At 40.6% G+C, this 11694-nt stretch overlaps 1 protein-coding gene across 2 annotated transcripts in view; it reads right to left on the bottom strand.

Annotated features, from left to right (window-relative positions):
• Positions 1 to 2462: 2462 nt before the first annotated feature.
• The window catches only part of PDK3 (pyruvate dehydrogenase kinase 3), an 89349-nt gene continuing 80117 nt past the window's right edge, over positions 2463 to 11694 (bottom strand). The window contains exons 10-11 of one of the 2 annotated variants that reach the window (XM_074968301.1): positions 7977 to 8090; positions 2463 to 5751 (exon numbers count right to left, since the gene is read on the bottom strand). In XM_074968301.1, coding sequence (XP_074824402.1) covers positions 5608 to 5751; positions 7977 to 8090 — 258 coding nt within the window. In that variant the 3' untranslated portion in view covers positions 2463 to 5607. The remainder of the gene's footprint in view (positions 5752 to 7976; positions 8091 to 11694) is intronic. The other variant, XM_074968299.1, reaches the window with a different exon arrangement.

The following is an 11694-nucleotide window of genomic DNA, read 5'->3' as shown; positions in this document are numbered from 1 at the left end:
GTTCTTGTGTTCTGTGAAGGGGTAAATACTACCTCCTTAGGCACTCTCTCCATACCATTCATGATTTCATAGATCTCTATCATATCCCTCCTCACTTGTCTCTTTTCTAAGCTGAACAGTCCCAGTCTTTTTAATTTTTCCTCATGTGGAATCTGTTCTAAACCCTTAGCCATCTGTGTTGCCCTTCTCTGTACTTTTCCAATTCTGATATATCTGTTTTGAGATGGGGTGACCAGAACTGCAGTATTCAAGCTGTGGGCGTACAATGGATTTATATAATGACTTTTTTGTCTTATTATCTATCCCTTTCCTAATGGTTCCTAATATTGTCAGCTTTTTTGACTGTGCTGCACACTGAGCAAATGTTCTCAGAGAACTATCCACAGTGACCCCACAATCTTTTTCTTGGGTGGTAAGAGCTAATTTAGACCCCATCATTTTGTATGTGTAGTTGGGATCATCTTTGAATTTATCAACATTCAATTTCATCTGCCATTTTGTTGCCCAGTCACCCAGTTTTGTGAGATCCCTTTGTAACTCTTCACTGTCAGCTCTGGACTCAACTATCTTGAGTATTTGTGTCTCATCTGCAAATGTTGCCACCTCAGTGTTTACCCCTTTTTCCAAGATCATCTGAGTATGTTAAGCAGCACAGGTCCCACTACAGATCTTTGGGGTGCCCAGCTACTGACCATTCCAGTGTGAAAACTAACCATTTATTCCTACCCTTTGTATCCTATCTTTTAACCAGTTACTGATCCATGAGAGGACATCCATACTCCTTCAAAAAGTGTGAAGGGAACTACAAAAGCATAAGACAGGACCTCCATTTGAAATATTATCCAAAAGATAACACAAACTGCAGCAGCGTAAGATTCCTTTGGTACTATGCTGGGTCACTGGGGAAAAATACTCAGATGAAGACAGCACCATTTACTAAATTCCCAGACAATACTTACTTGAGCATTTAGCTATTCCTTGAAAGTTTCATCTCCAAGTACTGACCCTGAGAGACCCCTTAGATTGAGAAATTTAGCTGAATCAAGGAGCACAAGGTTTTATGGCTTTTCTTTTAAAAGGAACTTCAATAAGTATCTATCAACATTAGGTATTTGAGCTACAAGTTAGCAGATTAACTTCAAGATAGACATGCCAGAAGATACACACCAGAAAGAAAAAAGTTAAACCACTCCAATCCAATCAGGGTATAAGAGTCAGTTGTAAATTCCCAAGAAGGATCTAAGAGACGGTATGTGTAGCTCAGTCTCTCTGTCTTTGTTAATGACAGCACTGAAGACGTCTGTTCTAATATACTGCACTGTGTAACTCAAGACAAGGGGATACAATAAAGTTAGAGAGCTATAAATCTGAAATGGATAAAAAAACACATTTTTACACTACATAAAATTTTACTTTTGAATTCAGTGCCACAGGATATTGAGGCAAATGGCCTCATAAGATTCAAAACAGGATTAGACACCAATGAATAAGAGCAGAATCTGTAGATACACTAGCTAGGATCAACACTTTAACAAATATCAATCTTAACTTTTCAGTATGTAAGTCAATTTTGTCTTTCTGGAAAACTCTCCTCCCTATCAAACTTCCCCCTGCTGACAATTCCTCTCCACTCCCTCAGGCCAACATGCTGCAGAGGGGGATTACTTGAGGTAGGGAGATCAAACCTGGGGCAGAAGTGAGCTCCGTGCAGGTAGGTAGGCTGGTAGCTTAGGTAAGGCAGAAAGGGAGAGGTACTCCTGGGGGAATTCTGCATAACTGGAGCGCAGCAGAAAAATGAGCTACAAGAATCCCTTTGCTTCCTTGCAGAAAATTGTTTCTGTGGGGAAACAAAGAGAAGCTTCAGCAGTGCTCACTCACCCCTCCCAGCAGCTCAGACACATCTGTTCAGGCAGCCAGGGGAAGAGGTAAATCACTGGGGGGAGGGGATCTGGGGATGCCCTGGCCACCCAGGGACATTAGTCCCAGTTGGGCATGGGAGGCGGAGAAGGACAGAGACCCTCCCGCTTTCCTGTGCTGAGCAGCTGGGGCTGGGTCAGATCAAGCCCCAGAAACTTCCCCTGGCTACATAAAGCTCTGCACCATGGGTCTGTGTCTGGGTGCGCGGGGGGGGGGGGGGGGGGGTGTTCCCAAGTGCGGGGAGGTGAGGTTCAGCCGGGGAGGGGGTCCAGATTCACAGGGATTGAGCGGACATGGGGAGCAGCTCCCTGTACGGTGACCCCTCCCCCCCTTTGTAATCAGGAATCCAATGCACCCAGAACCCTCCCACAGAGTCCCCAAACCCCATACGGCTGAGCTTCCCCCTTGTATCAGGAGCCACCCATACCCGGACCCTCACCCCACTGAGCTCCAACCAGCTGCACCCTGACCCCCACACCTCACCAAGTCCCACTCAGCCCTAATCACCTTCACCTTGTGCCCCCCTGCAGAGTCCTATTCTCCCTGCACCCAGAACCTCGCACCAAGCCCCTATGCATCCAGATTCCCCCCTACACCCAGACCCTCTACTGAGCTGCCCACACCCAGACTGCACCCTGGTACTCCTGAAGAAATTCTGCACCAAAAAATTAAAATTCTGCAAAGTTCTGCATATTTTGTCAAAATAACACAAACACAACAACAATATAATCACACCATTTTCAATTATTTTGGTAATTTATTTAAAAATACTTGTCAGCAAATATCTGAAAACGGTGTGATTGTACTGTGTTATTTTGACAAATAAAATATGCAGAATTTTAAAATGTGTGCAAAATATTTAATTTTTTGGCGCAGAATTCCCTCAGGAGTAGGGAGAGAAAGATTAATCACTGGGAGTGGGATCTGCCTGCACTCAGCAAGAGTGACTAGAGAATGACAGGAAAACAGAGGAAGTAGGAGTGCCTGGTGAAAAGAGAAGAGAGTAGAATATGCTCTTATCTCCCTTCTCTGAACTATCAGGACACGATCAGGATTCAAAGAATAAATTGCCAATTGCAGCCATTTCAGAGGACATGAGTTTTCAAGTATCTAATAGGATGTGAAGAAAATGTATATGGCTCCAACTCCTCTTCCCTAGAGCAGTAAGGAGCACCTGATGGCCAATCTGCAAGTGACAGAGACTTTCTTTGCTTAAGGAGGACCAAAGCACTCATCCTCTTCAGTAGCCAGATTAGCCTTGAATACCAAACAAATTGTTTTAGTTAAAGTAGTGACTCAGCCATTATAATAATACTGGCCCTTCATATCTTCACTTCTGACTCACGGGCTTCTGCATTCATTTTCTTAATGCACTTCTGCTACACAAAAGGGAATTTCTGCTTAACATTCCTGGGCATGGACTATTCTATTCATTTTCATTTATAAACCAGTCAGCCAAGATTTCCCCCAAAAGGACCAGTCTAGACCTAAAAATCACTCACTGTGTCGTAACATGACTTTTTCCAAAGAACTGCAAAAATTTTACCCTCTTCATACATTTATCCTGTTCTTTGAAGTTCGTAGTCAATTATATTTTCAAGCAAATTTTACATTTTGCCACTTCTTGTATAATCAGTTTCACAGTCTCCCTATATGACTAGTGTTCATCTGTTTTTGGGGGGAATCTTTCAAACAGCAACAAAGATGCAACTTAAAAAGGAAGATTGTAAAGGTACAAAAAATGGCAGGAACAGATTTTTTTTTTTTTTCAAACTGACTAGATTTCTGGTTGAATGTGTCCTTTAAAATTAAGGCTCTAGCCATTTAAAGTATTCTTCAGTGACTATATTGAGTTTTCCACAGTGACAGATGGACCACTTGGCTGTGCCACGTGAATGGCAGCTTTTTCTCTCTGCAGTGGTGTCTGCAACCATGGGGGATTATTGTTTAACATAGGCCCTTAATCCTGCACACAGTTTTACAGGTGGTTAACTTCCATGCAAGTATGTGGACGTGTCTGCAGGATTAGGGCTTCATCTTTTCCCAGTTTGTCCATCAAAAAATAGGGTGCTGAGAGACTGAATTGCTTACAAGGTGCTTTGAGATCCTTGGATGAAGTGTGCCATGCACGTGCATAGTAACATCATTCCTCTAACTCAAACTAATTTTTAAAAAAAAAATATCCAGGAAGTTCTCACCTTTTCCTTATTTATCTAACAGACTAATTCTTACAAAATAAATATTCAGGAGGACAAAGGGATATTTTGCGGAGTTTTAGTAAACAAGTTTTGTCTGGTTAAAATCTTGCAATATCTTTCAAAAAATATCAAAACACCACAGAGATACTGAGGGTGCATCTTCAAGCACAGTTGTCATTACAACCCATTCTACCTTTACTCTTGTAGTTAGGATATTACCAGAACGCCGAACCTCTACAGTACACTCTATGGACCCGCAATATTTGGTGGAAACTTGGTACAGTACAGCTTCTTGACATTCATAAGTAACTCTCAACCAATTTTAGAGAATGCTGTTTAATGAATCTCTCTCTCTCCTTGGAAGAAGTCATCAACTTCTTATCAGCCATTTTAATTATCCTTCATTGTTTCTATTACGCTCCCGGTTTAATAATATTTAGACCAGTAATGCTTTCCAAAAGCCAGTGTGAAAGAACTCTATATATAGTACAAATTCAAATTACCAGACTATTGTCCTTTGCTACATAGATAAATGACGTTGCAAATTATTTACCGTTTTACAACTAATCAGGTTCCAGGTGACCAACATTCTTAAGGCAAATTCATTTACATGACTGGCTGACTGGTTTCATGGTATGCTTTCCCAAAAACAAAGCAAAAAAGTATCTGAGAGGCAAAGAACATCACATATAAAATTTATTCTTTCACCTCTGTATCAATGGGAGTTACTTGCAAGAATGGAGAGAAGCGCTGACCCCTTATAATCTTTTCTTAAAATAATTAATGTGATTTATCATTTGGCATTTTGTGCAAATTCAGTAAAACATTAAGGTGCATATTAAGAGGTGAAACTCGCAATGCCTTATAAGAATATATATTTTTGGATGCACTTGACAAATGGATTTGGGAATGTGGGTAAGCATCAGTTTAAAACTACAGAAACCTTCTAAGAACTATGCATCTCTATCGTCACTAGCTATAAGATCTGAAGAGCCCAAAAGGATTTTATGTAACAGATGACACTGACTGTGCAATATAAAACTGCTGCAAAGAGTGGATTTTCTAAGCACACATTCAGCTATGTTAGAACTTGTCTGTTACATCATATTGCTGTATAAGATGCTATTGACTATTAAAGGGATTCTATAGATTTTGCTGATTTTTATTTCTGCATAAAAACTGGCCTTTAAGAAGTAATACCCTTTCACTGTACAGTTGTGTACTTAAGTGCAATCACAGTGCAATCCCATTTGTCAATATCAAACCAAACTAACCAAGCATATTTTGGTAAAGTTGTTATAACACTACCTACACCAAAAATGCTTAGTGCTTTTCTTATGTCTCATACATCACTTTGTTTTTTGCAATTTCAGTGCCCTTATAGCACTTTGTATGGAAGTAATTGGCTAATATGGTTCAGAGGATTTTGGAACAAAGCAGAGACTTTAAACTGAAATCAGAAGTCATCTTCGGGAGAGACAAAGGTGGTAAATTATCGATTAGCTTTGTATTTAGACGCATCCCTGGGTTCACTGCTAGGATTGCTCCAGTCATCAGCTTCAGGTGTAGTCTTGTAGTGTCGCCATGCTGACTTATTAAAAACTGGAAGTCTTTCAAACGATTCACTTGAAAGAGCCTATAAAATGAAAGCAATGATAAGAGACTGTTGCTGAGATATGTACAATAAGGTGGTAAACATGATAACAGACTCTTTGTGAACACTAACTTCTGCATTCAACGAAAGCTTCAACTATTTACATGTCCCCCACACATGATATTTTAGAAACCTCTTTGACCATGCTTATGGTGACCCAGTTCAAAATGGGTTGACCATATTGCAAGAAAAATCCATAAAAAAATCCATTTTGAAATTCTCCCCGTCTCCAAGATGGCTATAAAGAGAATAAAAAGAAAGCACTTAAAAGAAAAAAGTTTAGAGGGCCCTTTATGCGTTTTTTTTTTTAAACTATTTTGGCAGGCCCCCTCCCCTAGATCAGTGTCTCTCAGCCTTTCCAGACTACTGTACCCCTTGCAGGAGTCTGATTTGTCTTGTGTACCCCCAAGTTTCACCTCACTTAAAAACTACTAGCTTACAAAATCTGACATAAAAATACAAAAATGTCATAACACATTATTACTGCTTACTTTCTCATTTTTACCATATAATTATAAAATAAATCATTTGGAATATAAATATTGTACTTACATTTCAGTGTATAGAGCAGTATAAACAAGTCATTGTCTGTATGAAATTTTAGTTTGTACTTACTTCACTAGTGCTTTTTATGTTGCCTGTTGTAAAACTAGGCAAATATCTAGATGAGTTGATGTACCCCCTGGAAGACCTCTGTATACCCCCAGGGATACATGTACCACTTGCTGAGAACCACTGCCCTAGATCTAACATGATTAATTTGAATCTAGAACTAAAGCCAGCTGGCTTGACGCAATCCAGACAAGACTGAGATAGTGTTGGTCGGTTGTGGGGAAGCAGGTGGAAGAGGTGGTAGAATTCAAAGAGGGATCGCAACTGCCAGTTGTAACACCAGTGCACAACTTGGGGTTTCTGTCAGAGCCTGGGCTGCTCCTGGATGTATGGGTAGCAGTTTTTTCTATTATTACATTTTCCTGGGCTGGTGAGTAAGCCCACCAAACATTCAGCTTCTCTCTCCAGTGAGGACCCTGCCACACTTGTCCATACCTTTGTCAAATCAAGATTAGATTATTGTAATGCACTCAACGTGAGATTACACTTTGGTACCATTCAGAAGATGAAGCCAGTGGAGAATTACTTATGAAATGCCTACTTAGGGCAGCTGCACGGACTAGCACTATGTGACATGCACTGGGTTGGATTCAAGCAATTGGCTTTAAATGCCCTGATTTGTCTGTGACCTGGTTACCTGAGTAATGCTTCTCCCTCCATGATATACTGCTACAATTGAGCTCAGCAGACACACTGGAGATGGAACTCCCTTAATATAAAAGAGAAGGAGCCGCTGGCAGAACGTTCTCTGTGCGGGTTTCTCTATTTTGTGATGATCTAGTCTGACCCAGCCCTGGCTGGGATGATTTAGTTGGGGATTGGTCCTGCTTTGAGCAGGGGGTTGGACTAGATGACCTCCTGAAGTCCCTTCCAACCCTGATATTCTATAATTCTATGACCTCCTGTATAACACAGGCAGTAAAATTTCCCCACAATAATTCCTACAGCATATCTTTTAGAAAAACAGCCAATCCCGATTTAAAACTTGCTAGTGATGGAGAATCAATCCTTGGTAAATTCCAAACAATAAACTATCTAACCTTCATTGGCTAGGGGCAAGGTTCATACTAAAGGGGTGATCCCCAAAGATGGGAGAAGTAAAAGTAAAGACTGGGAGGAGGAGAAAAAAAAAGAATAGATATGGAACATTTTAACCGGTATCATTATTCTACACTCCCATGTACACTGCGCTCCTGCTCTCCCAATTTAATTCACAAGTGTCAGAAACCAAAAGAACAAAAGTACTAAGAAAAGTTGCCTGTCACCACACCAGGGTCTTGGGTATCTCATCGCTTTAATATGGATCAAAATCAAAATATGGAACAAAGACCCAACATTAAGGGATTAAAAAAAAATACTGGAAACAAGCTAATTCAATATCAAAGCTGGTGGTCAAAAATGCCACATTTATAACTTCAGTTTTTAGGATTCTGCATGTCTGATTTAAATAAAGTACAATAATACAAGTTAAAACACACTGGTATATATACTGGAAACAAATTTAAGTGTGAAAGCAGGAACAGTTGACTGTTCTGCCTGACGAGAATTAATTATATTGAGAGCTTTACTATCTTATGATGGAATCAAGTTGTTACCTTCAAATAAATTACAGCATCAGTACCCACGCCTTCCATCGAATAGAGTTTGAGATCTCCTTGAAAGTATCTAGCATAAAGACGAGAGATTGGCAAACCATACCCAAATCCAGCCTACGGAACAAAATAAAAATTTGTGGTGAGGAGGTTAAAAAATCAATACACTGTATAAGCTATAATTATTTATCAAAACAAGATGTTAAAGTTAAAGAAATTAGTTAAAGAAAACTAAAAAAGAAAAGGAGTACTTGTGGCACCTTAGAGACTAACCAGTTTATTTGAGCATGAGCTTTCGTGAGCTACAGCTCACTTCATCGGATGCATAGTGAGCTGAATGTGAAGTGAGCTGTAGCTCACGAAAGCTCATGCTCAAATAAACTGGTTAGTCTCTAAGGTGCCACAAGTACTCCTTTTCTTTTTTCTTTTTACGAATACAGACTAACACGGCTGTTACTCTGAAACCTGTCCTTAAAGAAAACTAATTACCCTATTTGCATCAATTTGCCCTTCAGACTCTCTTTTGTTCCTCAGCCTATATAACATTGCAGCCTTCTTTCTGCCTATACAAGATTTACTTGCTTAAATATTAAATAGAAAAATCACCAACAGCCGTAATGCATTTTGGCAACATACAAAAATAAGGACCAAATCTGATTAGAGGCTTTAGGAGACTAGCTTGTGCATTTTGTTACTTTCCCAAGAATACAGTTAATTTAGCAGCACAAACAGTAAGCAGTCCCTACCAAACAAAAGAGGATGATGTTCTGTACAGCTCTCTCATGAGATAGCTTGTGCTGCAATATTCCATTCATCGTTGGTGATACTGAGCATCTGATGGCAATTTATTATCTTGGAACAGAATGTGGAAAAAGCAAGACACAGCCCTGCATACTTCAGCTGATCTATAATGTAGACCAATGACTGATAAACTTTTAATGTCATTATAGATCATAGATAATGATTATAGATAATGTCTATATAATGTAGACATTAAAAGTTTTGTCTATAATGTAGACCAATGACACTGTTGCCAAGAAGGCCAATGGCATTTTGGGATGTATAAGTAGGGGCATAGCGAGCAGATCGAGGGATGTGATCGTTCCCCTCTATTCGACACTGGTGAGGCCTCATCTGGAGTACTGTGTCCAGTTTTGGGCCCCACACTACAAGGATGTGGATAAATTGGAGAGAGTCCAGCGAAGGGCAACAAAAATGATTAGGGGTCTAGAGCACATGACTTATGAAGAGAGGCTGAGGGAGCTGGGATTGTTTAGTCTGCAGAAGAGAAGAATGAGGGGGGATTTGATAGCTGCTTTCAACTACCTGAAAGGGGGTTCCAAAGAGGATGGCTCTAGACTGTTCTCAATGGTAGCAGATGACAGAACGAGGAGTAATGGTCTCAAGTTGCAATGGGGGAGGTTTAGATTGGATATTAGGAAAAACTTTTTCACTAAGAGGGTGGTGAAACACTGGAATGCGTTACCTAGGGAGGCGGTAGAATCTCCTTCCTTAGAGGTTTTTAAGGTCAGGCTTGACAAAGCCCTGGCTGGGATGATTTAACTGGGAATTGGTCCTGCTTCGAGCAGGGGGTTGGACTAGATGACCTTCTGGGGTCCCTTCCAACCCTGATATTCTATGATTCTATGACTGTTGACGGCACGTTGCAACATGCTGCAATGGAGGACAGAAGGGAGGTGTAGGGAAAGTAATGACTGCAACTTTATTAATAATATACAAAATAGAAATAGGCAGATAGTCCTTGCTATGGTTACCTATCATCAAAAAAATCATGCTGCAGCATAGTAGCCCTTCTGTTGAACATTAAGGCCTCATTAGAAGCCACACTCTACTTGCATAGGCAAAGACTCATTCATAGGCTTGAAGTAGTTATGCACTAAGACCTGTATCCCCAATTACATAGGACACAAGTCTTCCCCTTTCATGACCCTAGCCTATGGAAATGAGGATTATCATACTGGCAGTCTTCTCTCTCACTGAAGATAGTGGAAGAAGTTTTTACCTGCAGATCCTAGCTTTCAGCCCCTGTGACAGAGTGCAGAGAGTTACCAGAAAGAAAAGGAGTACTTGTGGCACCTTAGAGACGAACCAATTTATTTGAGCATTGGTTAGTCTCTAAGGTGCCACAAGTACTCCTTTTCTTTTTGCGAATACAGACTAACACGGCTGTTACTCTGAAACCTGAGAGTTACCAGGTAAGCTTGCACTCTGATCACTCTGACATTGTTTAGTTCGCTCAGAAAAGGCTAATTAGATACTTAAATTACCCCAATCAGGAGTGGGGGCGGGGGGATGGATGAGCTGAAGAGCCAATTGGTCCATCAGCTCAAAACTGATAAGAAGGGCACAGGAAAGCAGCGAGGGGGAGAGCGGATCAGAGCTAGCTGAGTCCAGTTTCATGGAGATCTCAGAGAAAAAAAAAACCTCAGCCCCTCTCAGGTCCTAGTGGAAGGGCCAAAAGCACAGGGTACACTGCAAATAGCACTGCTGAAAGAGACTGTAAAGGGTTGGTGGAGGGAACGTAAATGAATGGCACAGTTAGATAAACAATTAAGGGAGTCTAAGCAGGTTTCTGTGATGCAAGGAGGCAGGAGCGGCGCACACCCTGTTTCAGCCCCCCACAACGTGGACCCAGCTGAGGCAGAGAATTATCATACTTGTTATTTGTTTGAATCCTCTTATATTGGCAAGGACTTTCCAAAGCAAGAAAGATAGGCTGCAATAAACAAAGTGCTTGCAAACTATGCTCTTACAAAGCAATGAACAACAAAAAGCTGCCAAAAAAGTCTTAACTACAGCAAAACAACAAGAAAGGCAAACCAGAAGCACAGGAAAAGGACCAAAATGCTCATTTAACATTCAGTCATTTATGTAATCTTGTGAAGAATCACATCCCACAAACATGAACAAGCAAACGGCTGCTCCAGCTTCTTGGCTAACTGACTGACTGACTAGAGGAATCACTCACCTCTGTGGCTCCCTAGCAAGCCCACCCACTGTTTGGGGGGCAGTAATGATAAACAGAACTGTTGTAAGAAACCCTGTATGGGAATTCGAGTACCACCAATACCCAGTAACACATTGCATAATAAGGCTGTTAATGTGTCATCTTGACAGACTTTAGAGAAAAGTTACTAATGAGGTTAGTGTTAATAACCCTGGCTTGAGCCAGGCATTATGTACGTGAGTTGCTGTGCTAACTTCCTCACATAGCTCTGCCAAAGAACCTCAGCCCTGACCTTTTTCAGAAAATCAACAATGGTACAAGCATCACATTGCGTACAAACTGCATTATTATAATTTTGCTCTGATTTCTCCATCTCCTTCATTTAAGACCTTAATTATAAAAGTAAAGTACATCATACTGTCTTCCCCTTGAGTGATACACTTTAAACTGTATGGAAAAGCAGCATAGCATCAAATTGCAATGAGTCTCTATACAAGTATGTATCCACTTGGGGCACAATACTTATTGCTATGGCCACCACCTTGAAAGCTGAAACTTTCAATCAGTTCAGACCCAAAATCTGCCTCCCAGAAAAGAAGGTAGATATCACGTAAGGTAAATATCATGTAAGGTCCTCAAGGAAACAGAGTAATACATGCAATGAACACACACACACGATATATATGGACATACATTAAAATTATTAACATGTACCTTAACTCCTCGCTTAACGTTGCAGTTATGTTCCTGAAA

This window comes from Natator depressus, chromosome 1, assembly GCF_965152275.1.
Source record: "Natator depressus isolate rNatDep1 chromosome 1, rNatDep2.hap1, whole genome shotgun sequence".
NCBI classification, from domain to species: Eukaryota; Metazoa; Chordata; order Testudines; family Cheloniidae; genus Natator; species Natator depressus.
The sequence above is the reverse complement of the archived record's forward strand: the minus strand, read 5'-3'. Positions and strand labels throughout refer to the sequence as shown.